Below are 14,903 nucleotides of genomic sequence, written 5' to 3' on the forward strand. Positions count from 1 at the left end.
CGTGACGTGACAGTCACGGGCTTGTTTGAACATGTCAAGGGCTTGCCTGAACATGGTATGCAAATTTTGTTTTTTCCGCGTGGGTAAACAAAGTCGGGGAATTTACCGTGACTCATTAAAACTTGCTAAAAAACGAACTCCAGCTGCGATAAAAGCGTCTAATTCGAGGTGGTATTTGTGTGACTCCCTCTATACTACTGATCGTCATTCACACTCGCCGATTACTTATTGCGCCGGACAAATCGGGTTGATGAGTGCGTATGTGTAAATTAGAATTAATGGGACAATTCAACAATCCAACTCGTCGTTCATAGGCTCATGTACACCCTATAATTTGTCATCCCGATTTGACCCAAATTCAACAAGAAAATGAGTGCACGGAGAAAAATCGATCCCATTTATAAAACAGTTGTTGCACTGCAACCGATTTTCATCCTCGCGATTCAAATAAAGCATAGTGGGTTAATTAGCCTTAACACGATAACGAGTTGTCTCACGATATATTAAAGTTTTTTAAATGCCGAAAAATATCGTCAAATCGAAAAAGAAAAAACGCCAATTACGACGGCTTCGAACCGAAACATTTTAAGTTACCAGACTGACGGGTTGACAACCAGGGGTCCTGTAGTCGTGGGAGGGGGGAGGGGTGTCCTACAATAGCAATTTTACGGTATTACCGTATTTCCATTTGACAGAGTCCTCGTATAGTACGATAGCTACAACAGCATCTTCTTCCGATACCTTAAAATAAAAAGAAATACAGCCTTTCTGTGGTTAAAATTCAAGATTTCAGGAAAGCTTGGGAAAGTTCGAAGTCATAAGATTTAAAATATACTAAGCGTAAACAGCTAATCGTCCCACTGTTACTTTATTATTTGCATTTCAAAAAATGATAATTATACTTCTGTACAAGTAAAATACTAATCTTTTCAGTAATTAAAATTGCTTTGCTAACAACATTTTATACTTTGGAGGACAAGAATTTACATTACTGCAGTTCACTAGTCATTAAAATTTCCGTTCAAACATCATCAATCCAAAATCACGGAAGAATTCCACCGGTTTTAAACCGATCGTCTCTTCCAGAAGCTTCTTGCCCCACTTAGTGTGACGCTCCTTGTGAAAAGTGGAGAAGATGAAATCCCCTTTCACTTGCTCACATGCGCTCCTCAGCTGCTGAACAACGTGCACTTGGAACATGATTGGGTCTTCTGTGTAAATGGATGCCACCCAGTGCATGTGCTGTACTCGGGGCGAGCGCCGACCATGAGCGAATGACTTCGGTAACTGACCACGAGAGCAATCGTCCGCATCTCGGTCCGAAAAAACGCAGTCGACGTCTTCAAAAATGCAATCGATATTGGATCGGAGAGCTTCGAAAGGTTCCCAGTCGACGATGATCGTACGCCCAGGAAACATGTTTGCCACTGAATCGCTCAGAATGGAATTGTACAGAAACATTCTCGTACATGGTTTGACATTCACGTCAAAATTGCCCGCCACCTCCTCGAGATGCTGTGGATTCAAAGTTTCCCTGTTGACGTAAAAGGCCAAAATGTCGCGCTCACACAAGCCAGTGTCGCCGTACTTCTTCTGAATGGCAAGTCGTTCGATGTTGTCGGACTTGGTAGTGAAGCGTTCTCTGCAAACCCTGGGATACTCGCGTCGTATGTGCTCGTGAATGGCGTCGATCAATCGAGTGCTCAAGCCCAATCCTCGGAATCTGGGATGAATTCGCAGGCCCTGGCTGATAAACGTCTTGCCTTGGTCCACGATGTGAATAGCTCTCAGCCCGACGAGCTTTTCTCCATACTGAGCGACAAAAATCGTGCGATTCGGCTTGGCCAGCCACTGGTGAAAAACACACGGGAAGTAATCATGGCCGCTGTAAATTCCTTCCGACATCTCCAGCACGGCTGCAAAGTCAGTCGCCACCGCTTTTCGAATAGTTATTTCCTTCATGATTCGTTTCCCCGAGCGCTATGCAGAAAGGCTTCGTCGTTTTGAGTTGGTAGTGTGTGAAAATGCAAGGAACCTTTTTCCAAAACATATTTAAATTCTAACTCGTGTGAAAAAGTAACTATTATTGGGAGCAAAGGCAGGTGACTGGAACGAAAAACGTTACTTCCAACAAAAGAAAGTTTAATTTTAGCAGTTTTTAACAATGCATACTGATCGTTTTGTAATTCCAAATAATTGAACTTTAATCCCGCATCATGTCAAAAATGAACAATATACGAAAACGAAGTCAAAACAACGAGTCCTGGTAAAAATGATAATAATAAGTTAAAAGTTAGAAAAAGAAGGCTATTTTCTTGCAAGGAACAGTTACTTTTTTTTTTCGAAAAATCAAAAATAGATATAAATCAAAAACTCTATTTTTTTGTCGGCTAGCTGTCGGCGTATCCGAAACCTCAAAATCAGTTTTATTACAATTGAATTGAAAACATTATTCACCGGGCGTCTGCTTCGTCTTGGTGGGAGATCGCTTTTTTAAACTGAATTTTCTTGAGTTTTCTTGAAGCAGAACCCACACACAACAGAACCCGCGACTATATTAATTATATCGACTATTTGTTTCGACACGATTTGAGTAATCGCGGAACGAAAAACAGCAATTTTTACCGAAATTATTTATGCATGCCGCTTAGCAGGTATTTAAAATACAATGGTTGTGTTTATGAACGGTTAAGAAGATACTTTGTTTTGATTCGCACTCCAACGTACAAACAGACGGCTAGTTCTCACGAATTGCTTCTCAGTCCAAAAACTGCGATTTATAATCGTTTTCGACCATTTTATAACTGATTCAAGCGCATCAACTATCAGTAGATTAAAATACATGGTATATATTTTAACAAATTGGAAAAAAGCAATGCGAATCTTAGCTACCGTTTATCGGCGTTGAAAACTCTTGACTGTGTTAAGCCTATGTATTTTCTATATCTATTATTTGACTCTGAATTAGCGACTCATGATCAGCCTCATTCTCACCAAACCTATAAAACGAGAATCACCAGTTTACCAACACTTCGAAACTCCAACTTCGATCTAGAAACAGTAGATGAAGTAACACTCTGTGGACATGCCACTGTAAATTCATATTTATTATTTAGTTTCGTTAAACTGTTTCAAAAACCTGAAAATAGCCAAAACAATACTGTAAATCGCTTGCTTTGCATCATTAATAGTCAATGAGCAGCTGATTTGTGCCAATTGATTTTAACCCACGCTCACCTAAACAGCCTTAAACGTGTCTTAAAAGTGCTTTTGGTGCCAATTCAGCACAAGTCACGTGTAAAACGTCAACTTTCTTTTAATAAAATACTGTAAAATATAAAACAGTGTCATTTTACTTGTCGAATAAAAGGTTTCTTGCTTATAAACGGAATGGTATTTACAATATAATCCGTCGAAAAATAATGAGAAGCAGCAAATCCCAGGCGACTTAAATTATATACAAATTCAGTAAATATAGAAACAAAGCCACCCACATAACAGAAAGTACACTCAAGTGAACGGTACTGAATCGTTCTCGTGTACATGTTTCCTTTTTGGTCAATTCCGGACTTTATGAAATTATTCAGTCAACGGATTTATGAGGACTGGGATGTCCTCATTATGTTCAAAGCTTGACTCGGGAAATCAGCGGCTGCACGAGCTCTGAGGCCATTGTATACTGTTTATAAAATTAATACGCATTTTCCCGCCTCCAAACGCTTATTTGTGTCATCAATGACATACTGTTGACGCACCAAATGCTCTTTTTAGAACTAAAATGTGACTTCTATACTATTCTTTATTTTCTATTTATAATTCATTGGAAAATAAATGTTAAGCTCGGATCCAACGTAAACGTCATATGTATAAATTAGTCCAAACAAAATTGTGCCAACAATGCGATTACATCTGTTGTTTCTATTGACTTGCCTTAGGAAATCTAACGCGAAGGACGGAGCGCGTGAAAACTTGACTTCTTAGGTAGTTTTATTCACAAGAAAAACAATCACATTAAATTCTTATTTATTTTTTGTTAGGCTTTTGAAGAATCAAAATAATCACAAACCTACGCACTGGACATGTTTGGAGTTTAATGGACAAGTCTACTGAATATCAAAAAGGGCTCTAGACATCGCTGGAAAGTTCACTTACCAATTAATCGACACAACGGGCACGAACAACAGTAAAATATAATCAGTCGGCTAATGTTTAATACATTACCCACCCATATTACACACAGTTCAAATATGATCCATTTTATATACAGTAAATGACAACGTTTCAAAACCTAGAGTTTTCCAAGTTAGTCCAGGAATGTTATTAAAAAAAATGGTGTTTACTTACCTCTGATCTGAGTGCTAACTTGGCATGAGCGATAGCCAGGCTGGTTCTAAAAAATAAAGCACGCTTGTTGTACAAACAAAAGGTTACAACTGTTTTGTGATTCACGATCTGAAACGACATTACTGAGAAAACAATAAAATAATAAATAATTACACTAGGCGTAATACAGGTCCAATTCAATGAGAGTTGTATTCTACTGTAGTTTACTTTAAAGATCTGAGGAAGCACAAGCGAGCAGATGCAAATAGACTTACAGAGTCTGTAGTGCAGAAGCTGCAAAGTCTGAGCCTCCTGTTGAATGAGAGTTTCTGGTTCGCCTGCTTGCTAGGTAATAACCTTGAATAAGATCTTGTGCTGCCGCGGTCAGGCTAACATGTTGACGTCCAGCATAGTGAAGGAACTAAAAATGGATACACATTACTAATTCATGTTACATACTAACATTAATGAGCCTACGACGAGGAAGGGGGAGGGGCGTACAAAATCCAGTGGTAATGCACTGAATGTCTGGTGTCGTCTTTAAGAGTAAAGGGGAATTGGTAAAGAATGACGATTAGGGGTTCACAAATCATCACGTGTGTTTCATCAAACACAAGCTCCAATAAAATACCGTACAAGTAATTTTTCCCTCTAGGTAGAACCCTGTTGTTGTACTTGAATAAATATGAAGATCATACCAAAACCACGAGTTCTCGTCTAATTTTGTATAGTAAACTGACTATACCTGGCTCATTTCCTCATCACTGATGTATAACGATGTTTCGTCTTCTATGTACTCCATCGCTTTCCTTAACACCTCCTCACTCACGGACTCATCAGAGTTGTCGACATGTTCGACTGATCCACTCAAGTTAATCACTAGCGAAAACTGGCTACAGATATAAAATATCCAGACAACACGAGTTTTAAAAAGCATGGGAGTTGTTCTGCTGCTTACACGTAACATTTAAACTGGGGTACATCCACGTACTATCAGACAGCTATCTTTAGAAGATAAAACGTCACGTCAAAGACAAGGGAAGGCACTTACTCTACAAAGGCTCTTGGCAAAGTGGAACAGTCCTACAAAGAAGCGCATGTTGGTAAAAAGAACTATCAAAAGCGACTGAACCGTTTATATGTTAAAGAATTGAATAAGCACATTTGTAAGCACCTTTAGGGATAATAATATACCTTAATTGTGTGACCTGGGTTTAACACAGGATCAAACACTGCTTGGTGTCCAGTTTTCTGTGTTGGTTCAGAACACGCCCAAACACTGCAGCATAGTGGCACGGACAGCTGGTGACCTTGGCAGGCCCAATACTTCTCTGGTACCTTCACCGTTATGGAGCCATTCTCTAAGGCTTAGAAGGAGCAAATGCAAATACATTCACTGATGAGCCTTTATCGCGTCGCTTACTGATCTTAAAATAGGAAGGTTTGGTCTAAGCATAAGTTTGCAGGTCACCATCCCTTAAGAGTGAGATATTATAGCAGTTTGTGTATTTGACCTCCATGTATGTCTTCGCAAGCAAGACTTGCCTTCTTCCATGCAAATTGGTCTTTTGGGGGAATTAAGAAATGCGCATCAGACTTATGTAAAAGACTGGGTAAAGTACATAGGTAGTTAGCTAGAAACAGAACCCCTCAAGCAAGCCTGTTGTTGTTATATCGTGTTTAAATAAAGGATGTTGTTGTTGTTGTTGTTGTAATGATTCAAAATATTTACATTAAGTGATGAGAGGCAGTTCAGTATGAAGATTACTTTTTGACACGATACTTACCATGAATGCAACAGTAACAGTTAATATTTCAAGAAGGTAAATGAAGCTGAATGCAAGTAATCAATACCATTTTGAAGTTTGTCCTTTTGATCCTTTTTTAGAGGAGCTGCATTTGGAATAACACAGATACCATCAGTTGCCAAAGAAACACATCCAGCTGCAACAATAACATTAAAGCAAAAATACGACATCAGTGCGACTGTGAGGGTGGAACCTCAAACCTTTGAATCCAAATTCAATCTAACACACTTACTCTTTGGCAGTAACACCTCCATACAAGATGTTTTACTAAGTTGAACAACAACAACACTATTTTACACAATCATGTTATATACAATACTACTACAACATCACTGTAACAGTGATGTTGTAGTAGTCTGTTTATATCAATAATCTCCTTGTAAGCGTCTAACTTAGATGACAAATACTTGGATCAAATAGCTCCTGAATATGGTTCAAACAACATGTGCAGTGGGGCCCCACCTTGTCACGACCCCGTTGATACAACCAGCCCGTTATTATGGCCTTTATTTTTGGTCCGAGTAAAAGTTCAGTCTATTTTTTTTTTTTTTTAATAATGCAACTTTATTTACACGTAACACTAATTACATAGGTACTACAGATTAAAGATAAATAGATATATTCTGAAAACCTCTGATATGACAACCTCATTGATGTGACCAACCGCCAGCTTTTGGGGTATCCAACCTTTATTTGTTTTTGTTTTGTTGTTTTTTTTTATAAATTTTTCCTATTAATACGACCACTTGAAAAAGAAAACTAATGACTAACCATTAACCATGCAAGTGTCAGAGCCAAAAGGATCGCGACAACAAGATGGAAACAAATCACTGATGGGCGAGTAAACAAGCATTCTCTTTGCAAACGACGCTCCATACAACAAAAGCCGTTGAATCCTGAGAAGATCATCAGCAATAACAAGCAAGTGAAGGTTTTTGGAGTGAGCTTGTTTAGCATCCTCAGGGGAGTGAAGCAGCAGCAGGCACATCAGCATGAACATCTTCAGTTGAAAGAATGTACCAGGAGGTGTCACAGAGCCTGTACATAAACAACCATCAAACATGAGACACTTTTTACATTCTAAAAGCATAACAGAATGCGTTTAGAAATGGTTTTATGCTGATCTATTTGTATGTGATTTCCCTTATCATTGCTTTATGAGTCATTTGTAAGTTTGACAAATCCATCAACTAGGACGGAATTGAAACAACAATACAAAGAAAAGTTTTTTTCCACAGTCAATTATGATCTTCTGTTTTAACTTAAAATGTTTTAAAAAACCAAGTCTCATTCAGACCACCTACATGTAGAAACCTGAAATTGGGCATTTAGATCACAGCCTTAAAAACAATCTTTCTTCTACCAAGCTTTTGTATGAGATCATCACAAGATAGTCTACCTCCAAAGCAGTAAGCTAGACTGGCAACAAAACTCCAAGGTGAGTCCTCTCTGTCTAAATAGTAAACAGTAAACAAAAATATATAATACGCTAAATGACTGGTCCCGAGGGAAACAGCTGTTTTTCCCCCATTTTCCAGTTTACATGAAAAATATGTTCTCACTTCGGTCCTCCCGTTACGATCTACGTGGCAATAACATTTTGTCCCTTTGTAAGCCTAGAACAACAAGCTTTGGCCTCAGTTCTTTTTCCTACTACTCAGCTACACAATGGAATACGTTACCTGACTGTCTAAGAACATGTGACTTTACAGAGTTTAAAAGGAACATTCAGGGAATGACTTTTGTTTAGTTACATTTACTATTTTTTTTTTCACATTTTGCATTTTACATTTTTTTATATTATTATTATTTATTTTTCTCGAAGATATTAGCTACAATATAAATATTATATTTAAAGCTACTCTAAAATTCGAGATGAAATAAAGTCTATGTATGTATGTATGTATGTATGTATGTAATTTCGTTTCCCGAGAATCTCAATGTTTCCCTCAGCTCCACCTCAGGAAACATTGAGATTCTCGGGAAACAAAATTAACTGGTTTCCCGAGGGACCAGTCATCAAGTTGGCACAAATTGAAGTTAGCACAATGAAGACTAAGAAAAACGGTGAGCAGCAGTGCACTTTTACACTCTGATGTCATAGATTTTGCAGTGTTGCCCCTCAGAAACTTTTGGCGGGAAACAGTTTTATTGTTAGATATCATGTGACCTCAAAGTAGCAAACAACAGCGTACACTGTCACTGTTGGGGAAAATTTTCCAGCTATATAACAGCTAGCATCCTAACCTGCAGCTACAACCCTTAAAAACATGTTATCACTTCTAACATTACCTTTATATAGCATCTCTATTCTCTCTGGCAAATTGGATGGCAGTAGACTGAGGAATGGACTAGGATTAATCTATGAGGTAAAAAGAGAGTTTCACAACACCTTTAAAGCTAAATTAGGCAAGTATAATTAAAGCTCCACTATTTAATTTAGAAGTTATTGCATCAAGACAAAACTATCAATATTTAGTACTGAAATCTCATTTTATACCTGCCAACTTCTTCTCAGAAACCACCGCAGCCAACACAATAATAAAGTAATTATAATTATTAGTGCAAGGAAATATCCATTTATTTTTTCTTACCTTCTCTATGTTATTTGCCTGTGAAGACATACATAATTGAATTAGTTGCTTAAATAAATTATCTCAAACAAGAGCTAAATGTCCACTGCAGGTGATTTTAGTGCTGGTTTACTACAGTACTGTTCAAAGAAGTACAAATATGGGTACTTGGTAAATAACACTTTTATTAAAACTAAAATCAATTCTATTGATGAACTACAGAAACAAAACCTTTATTAAAGTGTCTAGGGGGGGGGGGGGGGTGTTTATGAGATGCTCTACAATGAGTTCCATAACCTTATCAAAGCTTGAGATATAGAAATAAGGGGTCACCAATTTTACATTCACCATTGAAATTTTATGGTACTGTATTCAACAAAACAAGATATTGAACCAGCGAATTAACATGAGCCGGATGCTAAATATATTTATATTACCATATTTACTATACAAGTAGATAATTAGGGAGGCAGTCCTCAACATCTTACCTCAAAGACTGGAGTACACTGAAAGTGCACAGAAGTTTCCTGAATTTCACAGGAAGGTAAAACAACAAATGAAAAGTAGCAGCCAATCTGAACTTCCTTGATAAGTTCATCTTTCCCAGGAGATAATTAAAAAGAGCAAAGTTAGTACTTATCCTCATCGGGCCCATGAGGACTCTTGAGGCCGGGAGCAAAGTAAGTAGAGAATAGAAAAGAGAAAACAAAACACAACTGTCAGTTACACTGACAAAAAATGTAAATCAAAGAAAAAAGTCAATGCAGTAGTTAATGAGACTTTTCAAAACAGTGCATTTTACAAAATAATGACAGAAAACATTTAAGTTCTCTTCACCTCGGACATAGATTGGGATAGCTTGGTAGAATTGTCCATCATCTGAGTTGATCCACAGCTTCTTGTCTACTGTCGAGGGAGATATTACTTGAACAATGCACTTATCTGACAACAAAACAAAAACATTGTAGTGACTGTTTATTAAACACGATGTGACCACATTCTAAATTTAAAGATTATCTTGCTAGTCAACACCAGAAATTTACACTGAGACATGCAGTGGCGGTAGCAAGAAAAATAATAGAACTTACACTCGTCTGGCAACAATTTTCTAAGCTAAGGTTTCTAATAACGGTTTAACTTGACAGTTACCTGCTAAAGTACGGCAAGTGACATCTTCAATAAGAGAGCATCCACAATATCTGCACACAAAATCACTTCTAACAAATGCAATAGTGAATAATAAAATGCATTAACATTGCCATTTATCCAGTCCACTGGCTTTAGTCTTAAGAGTAAGAAAAAGACTCTCAAATCAAAAAACCCTGGCCTGTGGCTCTTTCTCTCCTTTTAATACAACCTTCAGGTTTAAGAGTTTGAATTTTAAGTTAACTGACTAAAATATTTTTCTTCACTGCTTACTTATAAAAAAGCTCTAGAAGAACTGTAAGTATACAAGTCAGGAACATAAATTGGAAGGTGTCTTATTTTCTCATTGTCTAGAATAAACTTGCTTGCATCAATCAGTGTTGATGCAAGAACTTAATGGAAAAGGTTTTTCTTTAGATCTCATATATCCAACTTACCTTACAGTTACATTCTCAGTTTTTCCAGCCAAATGAACTCTGATATAACAATATTTAGAGGAACCAAAGCAGTCAGATAGAGGACAATAAAATCTTGCACTCTGGCTAAAAAAACAAGACATAGATTCTGTCAAAACTACACTCATTTTTTTTTTCAATACTAGGATGTATTGTCAGTACAGGTTATCTGCTACATGATAATATCTGCTGTAAAGATAGCTTGTTATTAATGAATGACCTTGTGTATTGCTACTCCTCTTGGATGGCCAGGGCACTAACCATAGTCTATCTCAGTTTAATTACTCCTGGCTGGCATATTTGCCATAGCACATTTATACACCCATGTTTTGGAAGAGTGAGAGTTTGACATCTTCCCCAAAGGAAAATACAAGGGTAAATGAAAATATGGCAAGGGCTGAGCTCTTGTTCTTGAGCTACGAGTCTCCGAAGAAGACCACAGACTGTGCCTTACATAAGTAGACTTCTTATTTCTGAATGTCTGTTATTTTGGTATTCCTTCACTATCATAATGATCATGACTAAGAGAACAGTCCTGAATAAGGCCGGGACAACAGTACCTGTCCTCTTTACATTGTATATAAAGTAAGCTTGGACGTCAGCATACAAGTCTTCTATAACTTGCACTATTTACTCACGTGTACTGGGTGACAGCTGTGATTCCTGTTACAATACCAACAATCTTTACAAGATTAGGTTGACCATTTCCAGCAAGGTTCTTGCTGCTTACACACCTGCCACCCAAGATTAACAAAACTAGTTTAGTTGTCTTGGCATGGTAAGTAACTAGTTACCTCATTACCTAGATATCATATCGGCACTGTGCATGTTAAACAATATGGCCTCCATCTTGGATTACTGCATTTTATGGGTGAAACTTGTTTTTAGTAGGTCTTGTGGAGTAAAATGAAATATTAAATAGATTTAGCCAAGCCTGAAAGCGGAGCTCCCCGGTTATTTACTTCGCCCTTTTCGAAAATCCGAATTTACTGACTGAAAACAGGAAAAAATATAGCACTTGAGCCCGTGATCCAATGTAAACCATTACTTGGTCAGCGGTAAACTTCAAAAAAACATTCGACCTCAATGAGTTCTAAATGTGAGCCCGCGATATGGTCATGTGGTACTGGTCAGTGGATACCTTGTTTTGACAGCTGTCAATTGACCATGAAATGGATGTCCAATATCAAAGATGTAAGCTGACATCAACCATAACGGTAAACCTTAAACCTATTTCTGGAGTATGGCCTCCATGTTGGGGCGACGTCTTCGCATGTGCCCACGAACCATACCGCTAGCCATGATGACCATGAAAAACCAAAAGCATAGGTCTGTTAATCTATGGGTATGGGGCTCTGCTCTGTGGCCCTTTGGGCTGCTGGGAGCTCTGCTAAAATGGAAGTACTTTCAGCTGTGTTATTAGCAGATTGTCATATTTTGTGGTAACCACACATAAAAACATGTATGGGGATACCAAATACAGTTGTTGTTGCAAAAGACTGTATACAGCAGCCACTAAGCATGGACTAGAGGTTTACAAACATTCTAAATAAAGCATAAACCTACTCTTGATGTGGTGAAACTGAAGAAAACCTGACAACAGCAAGCACTTGTGATGGGAACAACAAATCTGGTATCCAGGACAGGGTATGAATGATAACATAGCAGACCTGTGAATTTCATTTGGGGGAACAAAAATTAACAGTTATTTATTGTTCATTTCACAGGGTTCCCACAATGTATGGGTACATGTATAAAGCAGCTGACAGAAAATTCAAATTGATTTCATGTTTTTGAACAATCCAAAAATTCTTCCAAATTTCACAGGTTAAATCAGGATTTTTGTTGGAATAACAGAAATGGAAAAAAGCAAAATGATATTTTTGGGCTGATGATTTTGCTGCTAATAACATTTTCATTGACAAAGTTAATGTTACTCTCAGGCTATCTTGGCATGCTCACACAATTTCTGGCTAGTAATCATTTTATACTAAAACATTTCCTGTGATTAAATGTGTTCACAGGAAAGAAGCACAGCCCAGCCAAACAAGAAACAAGAAATTACAAAAGTTCAAACTCTGAACATAATAATTTTATATTGTTGGTCTACAAAAATATACTCCTTCAATTACCTCTTGAAACACATTGATGGCATTCAAAGGCTCAGTTATTACCAGATTTCCAAGTGCAGCTGCAAAAAAATGGTGCAGATGCAAACCATTCTTTATTTGGTTTAGCAGGAAATGGGAGAAGTGACCATACAGTCAAATAATACATCTTTTCAAACTTAGTGACTCTTAGAATAATTCTAAGAGTCTCATGACTAACAGGCATACCATTAAAATCTAGCAAATGCATCAGGTCCATTTCAAGAACAAATCTGTAAACAGTCTTTTCCTGAGTAAAAACAAGAAACGTGTAATGTCAGAATTTATTGTCTGAAAATTGCTATATATATATCTGTCTGGACTTGCAAGATAAGGTGCCCCAAGTAACTCAAGGGCTCTGCAAGTCCCTTGACCTCCCCCCACCCCCACTGAATAGAGACTAACACATCATGAGCCAATGTGAAACCTGCCACTCCAGCAGGGTGCCTTTCCAACAGAGAACCCTCAAGCAATGGCCATCAGCTGGGCACACTGTCCAGACAGGCAGTCAAAAATAACACACTTGAATATGCACTCAAAACAACTCAAGACTTTAAGTCTATCAGTCAAAAGGAACACCCTGCTTTTGACAGCTAGTCACAAGCCAAGCACCAGCGAATAGCCCAGTCCCCCAGTGGGCCACGACACCAGACTAGCCATGACGTTGACCCACCTCAAGTTAAAGCTGCCAGCTCTAGAGGCTCAAATTTGGGCTTCACCTGAGTCCTGTCACTTATTTTTCCTTCTCTTTTTTTGCCTGCGCAACAACAAAACTACTGGCTATACAGGCTAACAATGACATAGTCTTGCATTTTTTTAAATTTGTTTGTGCTATTGCAGTGTTAATGCTCTGCAGCCCTAGTGTCCCCCTCCTATTTTCACATATGGATAAATGCTAGTTCTGCAAGGCTTTGCAAGATGTCCAATAACTCCTTTTGAGCAGAGCCCAAGTCTAATAGACCTTGTCATGGTTTTCGATGCCATCTGTTGATAGTTGTGATGCATGCGAGAGAGTTTACCTCTCTGATGATTAACATTTGTTTGAAATATGCTGTATTACATACATATTTTGTAGTGGTCTATAACATCTGGTCTGATGAGCATGCGTCTCGACAGTCAACAGAAGCAATTCACAGTCCAAGAGGCCTGGGAGCAAATGTCTTGTGATCAATGTTTCCTTTATAGCAAATATTTGACTCACTCCACTGTGGTTGCCTTGGTAGCTCAGTGGTTAGAGCACCATTCATGAGATCGGAGTGTCGTGGGTTTGAATCCCGCTCGGGGCATCTGGTTTTTTTCCCGGCATTTGTTCTGTTCAATATATAGATAGGCATATCAGAGTTTACCTCTCTAATGATGAACATTTGTTCAAAATATGCTGTATTACGTACGCAAAAGTTTTTATTCACCAAGTTTGAAGCGTTCAGTTATGTTTTTAATTTTTCATACATTTTTCCTGCAAACCATGTCAAAAAAATACAATCCTTTCCTTAGTATCTTTACTTTATGATTCATAAGTTGTTCAGAATTTTTTTTTTAATATTTGCCATTGGATTCCCATACAAACACTGTAAATTCTGACAGCGTTGCCTGCATGTCGAAAACAGTGACAAGGTCTACATAATATAGCGAACTACCGGTATGTCATATGTTAGGATTAAATCATAAGTAACAAGGACTTCCTAACCATATATTTGTCGAATAATTGCAGCTACGTACCGGTATGTCAAAATTCTAGATTTTGATTGGTTCTTTACATGCCTCACATCAGCACGAGAGGGTGTGGGTGTCCAATTACAACTTTTTTGTAATTAAATGACTCAATTTAGTAATTGGACCTCAATCACCCAATTACTCTCGTTTGTAGTCAACTTAAATGTACTCCAGTTGCTGTTACTGCCCAATATAAAACTGCAAACTTTGTATACATCAGTACATCACCTCGAACACTTACCGCAAAATCTGCTGTATAGCATTCACATTGCTTTTTGAGCTGGTCAAAAGCTCCACATTCACACAGCCATTCGAATGCTACTTCTGAGATACTCTTTGTCTCCATTCCAGTTTTCTAAAAACCTATAAAATACCTGAGAATAAACAAAGAAATAACAAAAACTACATGTTTACCCATCGATTATTTACAGCAGTGGTACGCGTGGCATTTGGCAGCCGGCGTTAGACTTTCCCGCCTTTTCTTCGACCAACGCGCGTCGTCCGCGCGTCATGCACGGAGCGCAGTCGGAGCGTTCGAGGGTACAAAATATATGCGCGCCGTTTTCAGTCCTATAACTTCTACTCCTGCGACACCAAAATCGATGAAAAGCTTACAGGTGAATAAATAGTCACAAAAAAAAACACTTCGCAGCACAGATGAACACGATTTTGTATATATTTGTTGAACAAAATGCGCTTCGAAATGCATGAAGACCCTTACATTCCGTCCCAGTCTCC

General features: G+C 38.1%; 2 protein-coding genes across 3 annotated transcripts in view; both read right to left on the minus strand.

Moving 5' to 3' along the window:
• LOC144656156 (minichromosome maintenance domain-containing protein 2-like) overlaps positions 1–14,836 on the minus strand; it is a 17,027-nt gene extending 2,191 nt beyond the window's left edge. The window contains exons 1-20 of one of the 2 annotated variants that reach the window (XR_013571270.1): positions 14,407–14,836; positions 12,642–12,702; positions 12,438–12,496; positions 11,872–11,975; positions 10,944–11,039; positions 10,288–10,392; positions 9,854–9,921; positions 9,542–9,646; positions 9,193–9,302; positions 8,726–8,743; positions 8,424–8,493; positions 7,531–7,584; positions 6,903–7,169; positions 6,178–6,267; positions 5,518–5,690; positions 5,375–5,406; positions 5,069–5,216; positions 4,599–4,744; positions 4,345–4,390; positions 678–741 (exon numbers count right to left, since the gene is read on the minus strand). Coding sequence is in view for 1 of the 2 variants with exons in the window: in XM_078516388.1 (XP_078372514.1) it covers positions 678–741; positions 4,345–4,390; positions 4,599–4,744; positions 5,069–5,216; positions 5,375–5,406; positions 5,518–5,690; positions 6,178–6,267; positions 6,903–7,169; positions 7,531–7,584; positions 8,424–8,493; positions 8,726–8,743; positions 9,193–9,302; positions 9,542–9,646; positions 9,854–9,921; positions 10,288–10,392; positions 10,944–11,039; positions 11,872–11,975; positions 12,438–12,496; positions 12,642–12,702; positions 14,407–14,511 (1,921 nt within the window). In the remaining variant the exon portion in view is untranslated. The remainder of the gene's footprint in view (positions 1–677; positions 742–4,344; positions 4,391–4,598; positions 4,745–5,068; positions 5,217–5,374; positions 5,407–5,517; positions 5,691–6,177; positions 6,268–6,902; positions 7,170–7,530; positions 7,585–8,423; positions 8,494–8,725; positions 8,744–9,192; positions 9,303–9,541; positions 9,647–9,853; positions 9,922–10,287; positions 10,393–10,943; positions 11,040–11,871; positions 11,976–12,437; positions 12,497–12,641; positions 12,703–14,406) is intronic. The other variant, XM_078516388.1, reaches the window with a different exon arrangement.
• Positions 760–4,313, minus strand: LOC144656159 (histidine N-acetyltransferase-like). The gene has a single exon (XM_078516390.1). It carries the CDS (start codon positions 1,960–1,962, stop codon positions 1,009–1,011), a length of 954 nt encoding a protein of 317 aa, XP_078372516.1. The 5' UTR covers positions 1,963–4,313; the 3' UTR covers positions 760–1,008.
• Positions 14,837–14,903: the final 67 nt, after the last annotated feature.

The sequence above is a fragment of the Oculina patagonica genome, chromosome 6, assembly GCF_052425735.1.
Source record: "Oculina patagonica isolate OP01 chromosome 6, crgOcupat, whole genome shotgun sequence".
Lineage (NCBI taxonomy): Eukaryota > Metazoa > Cnidaria > Anthozoa > Scleractinia > Oculinidae > Oculina > Oculina patagonica.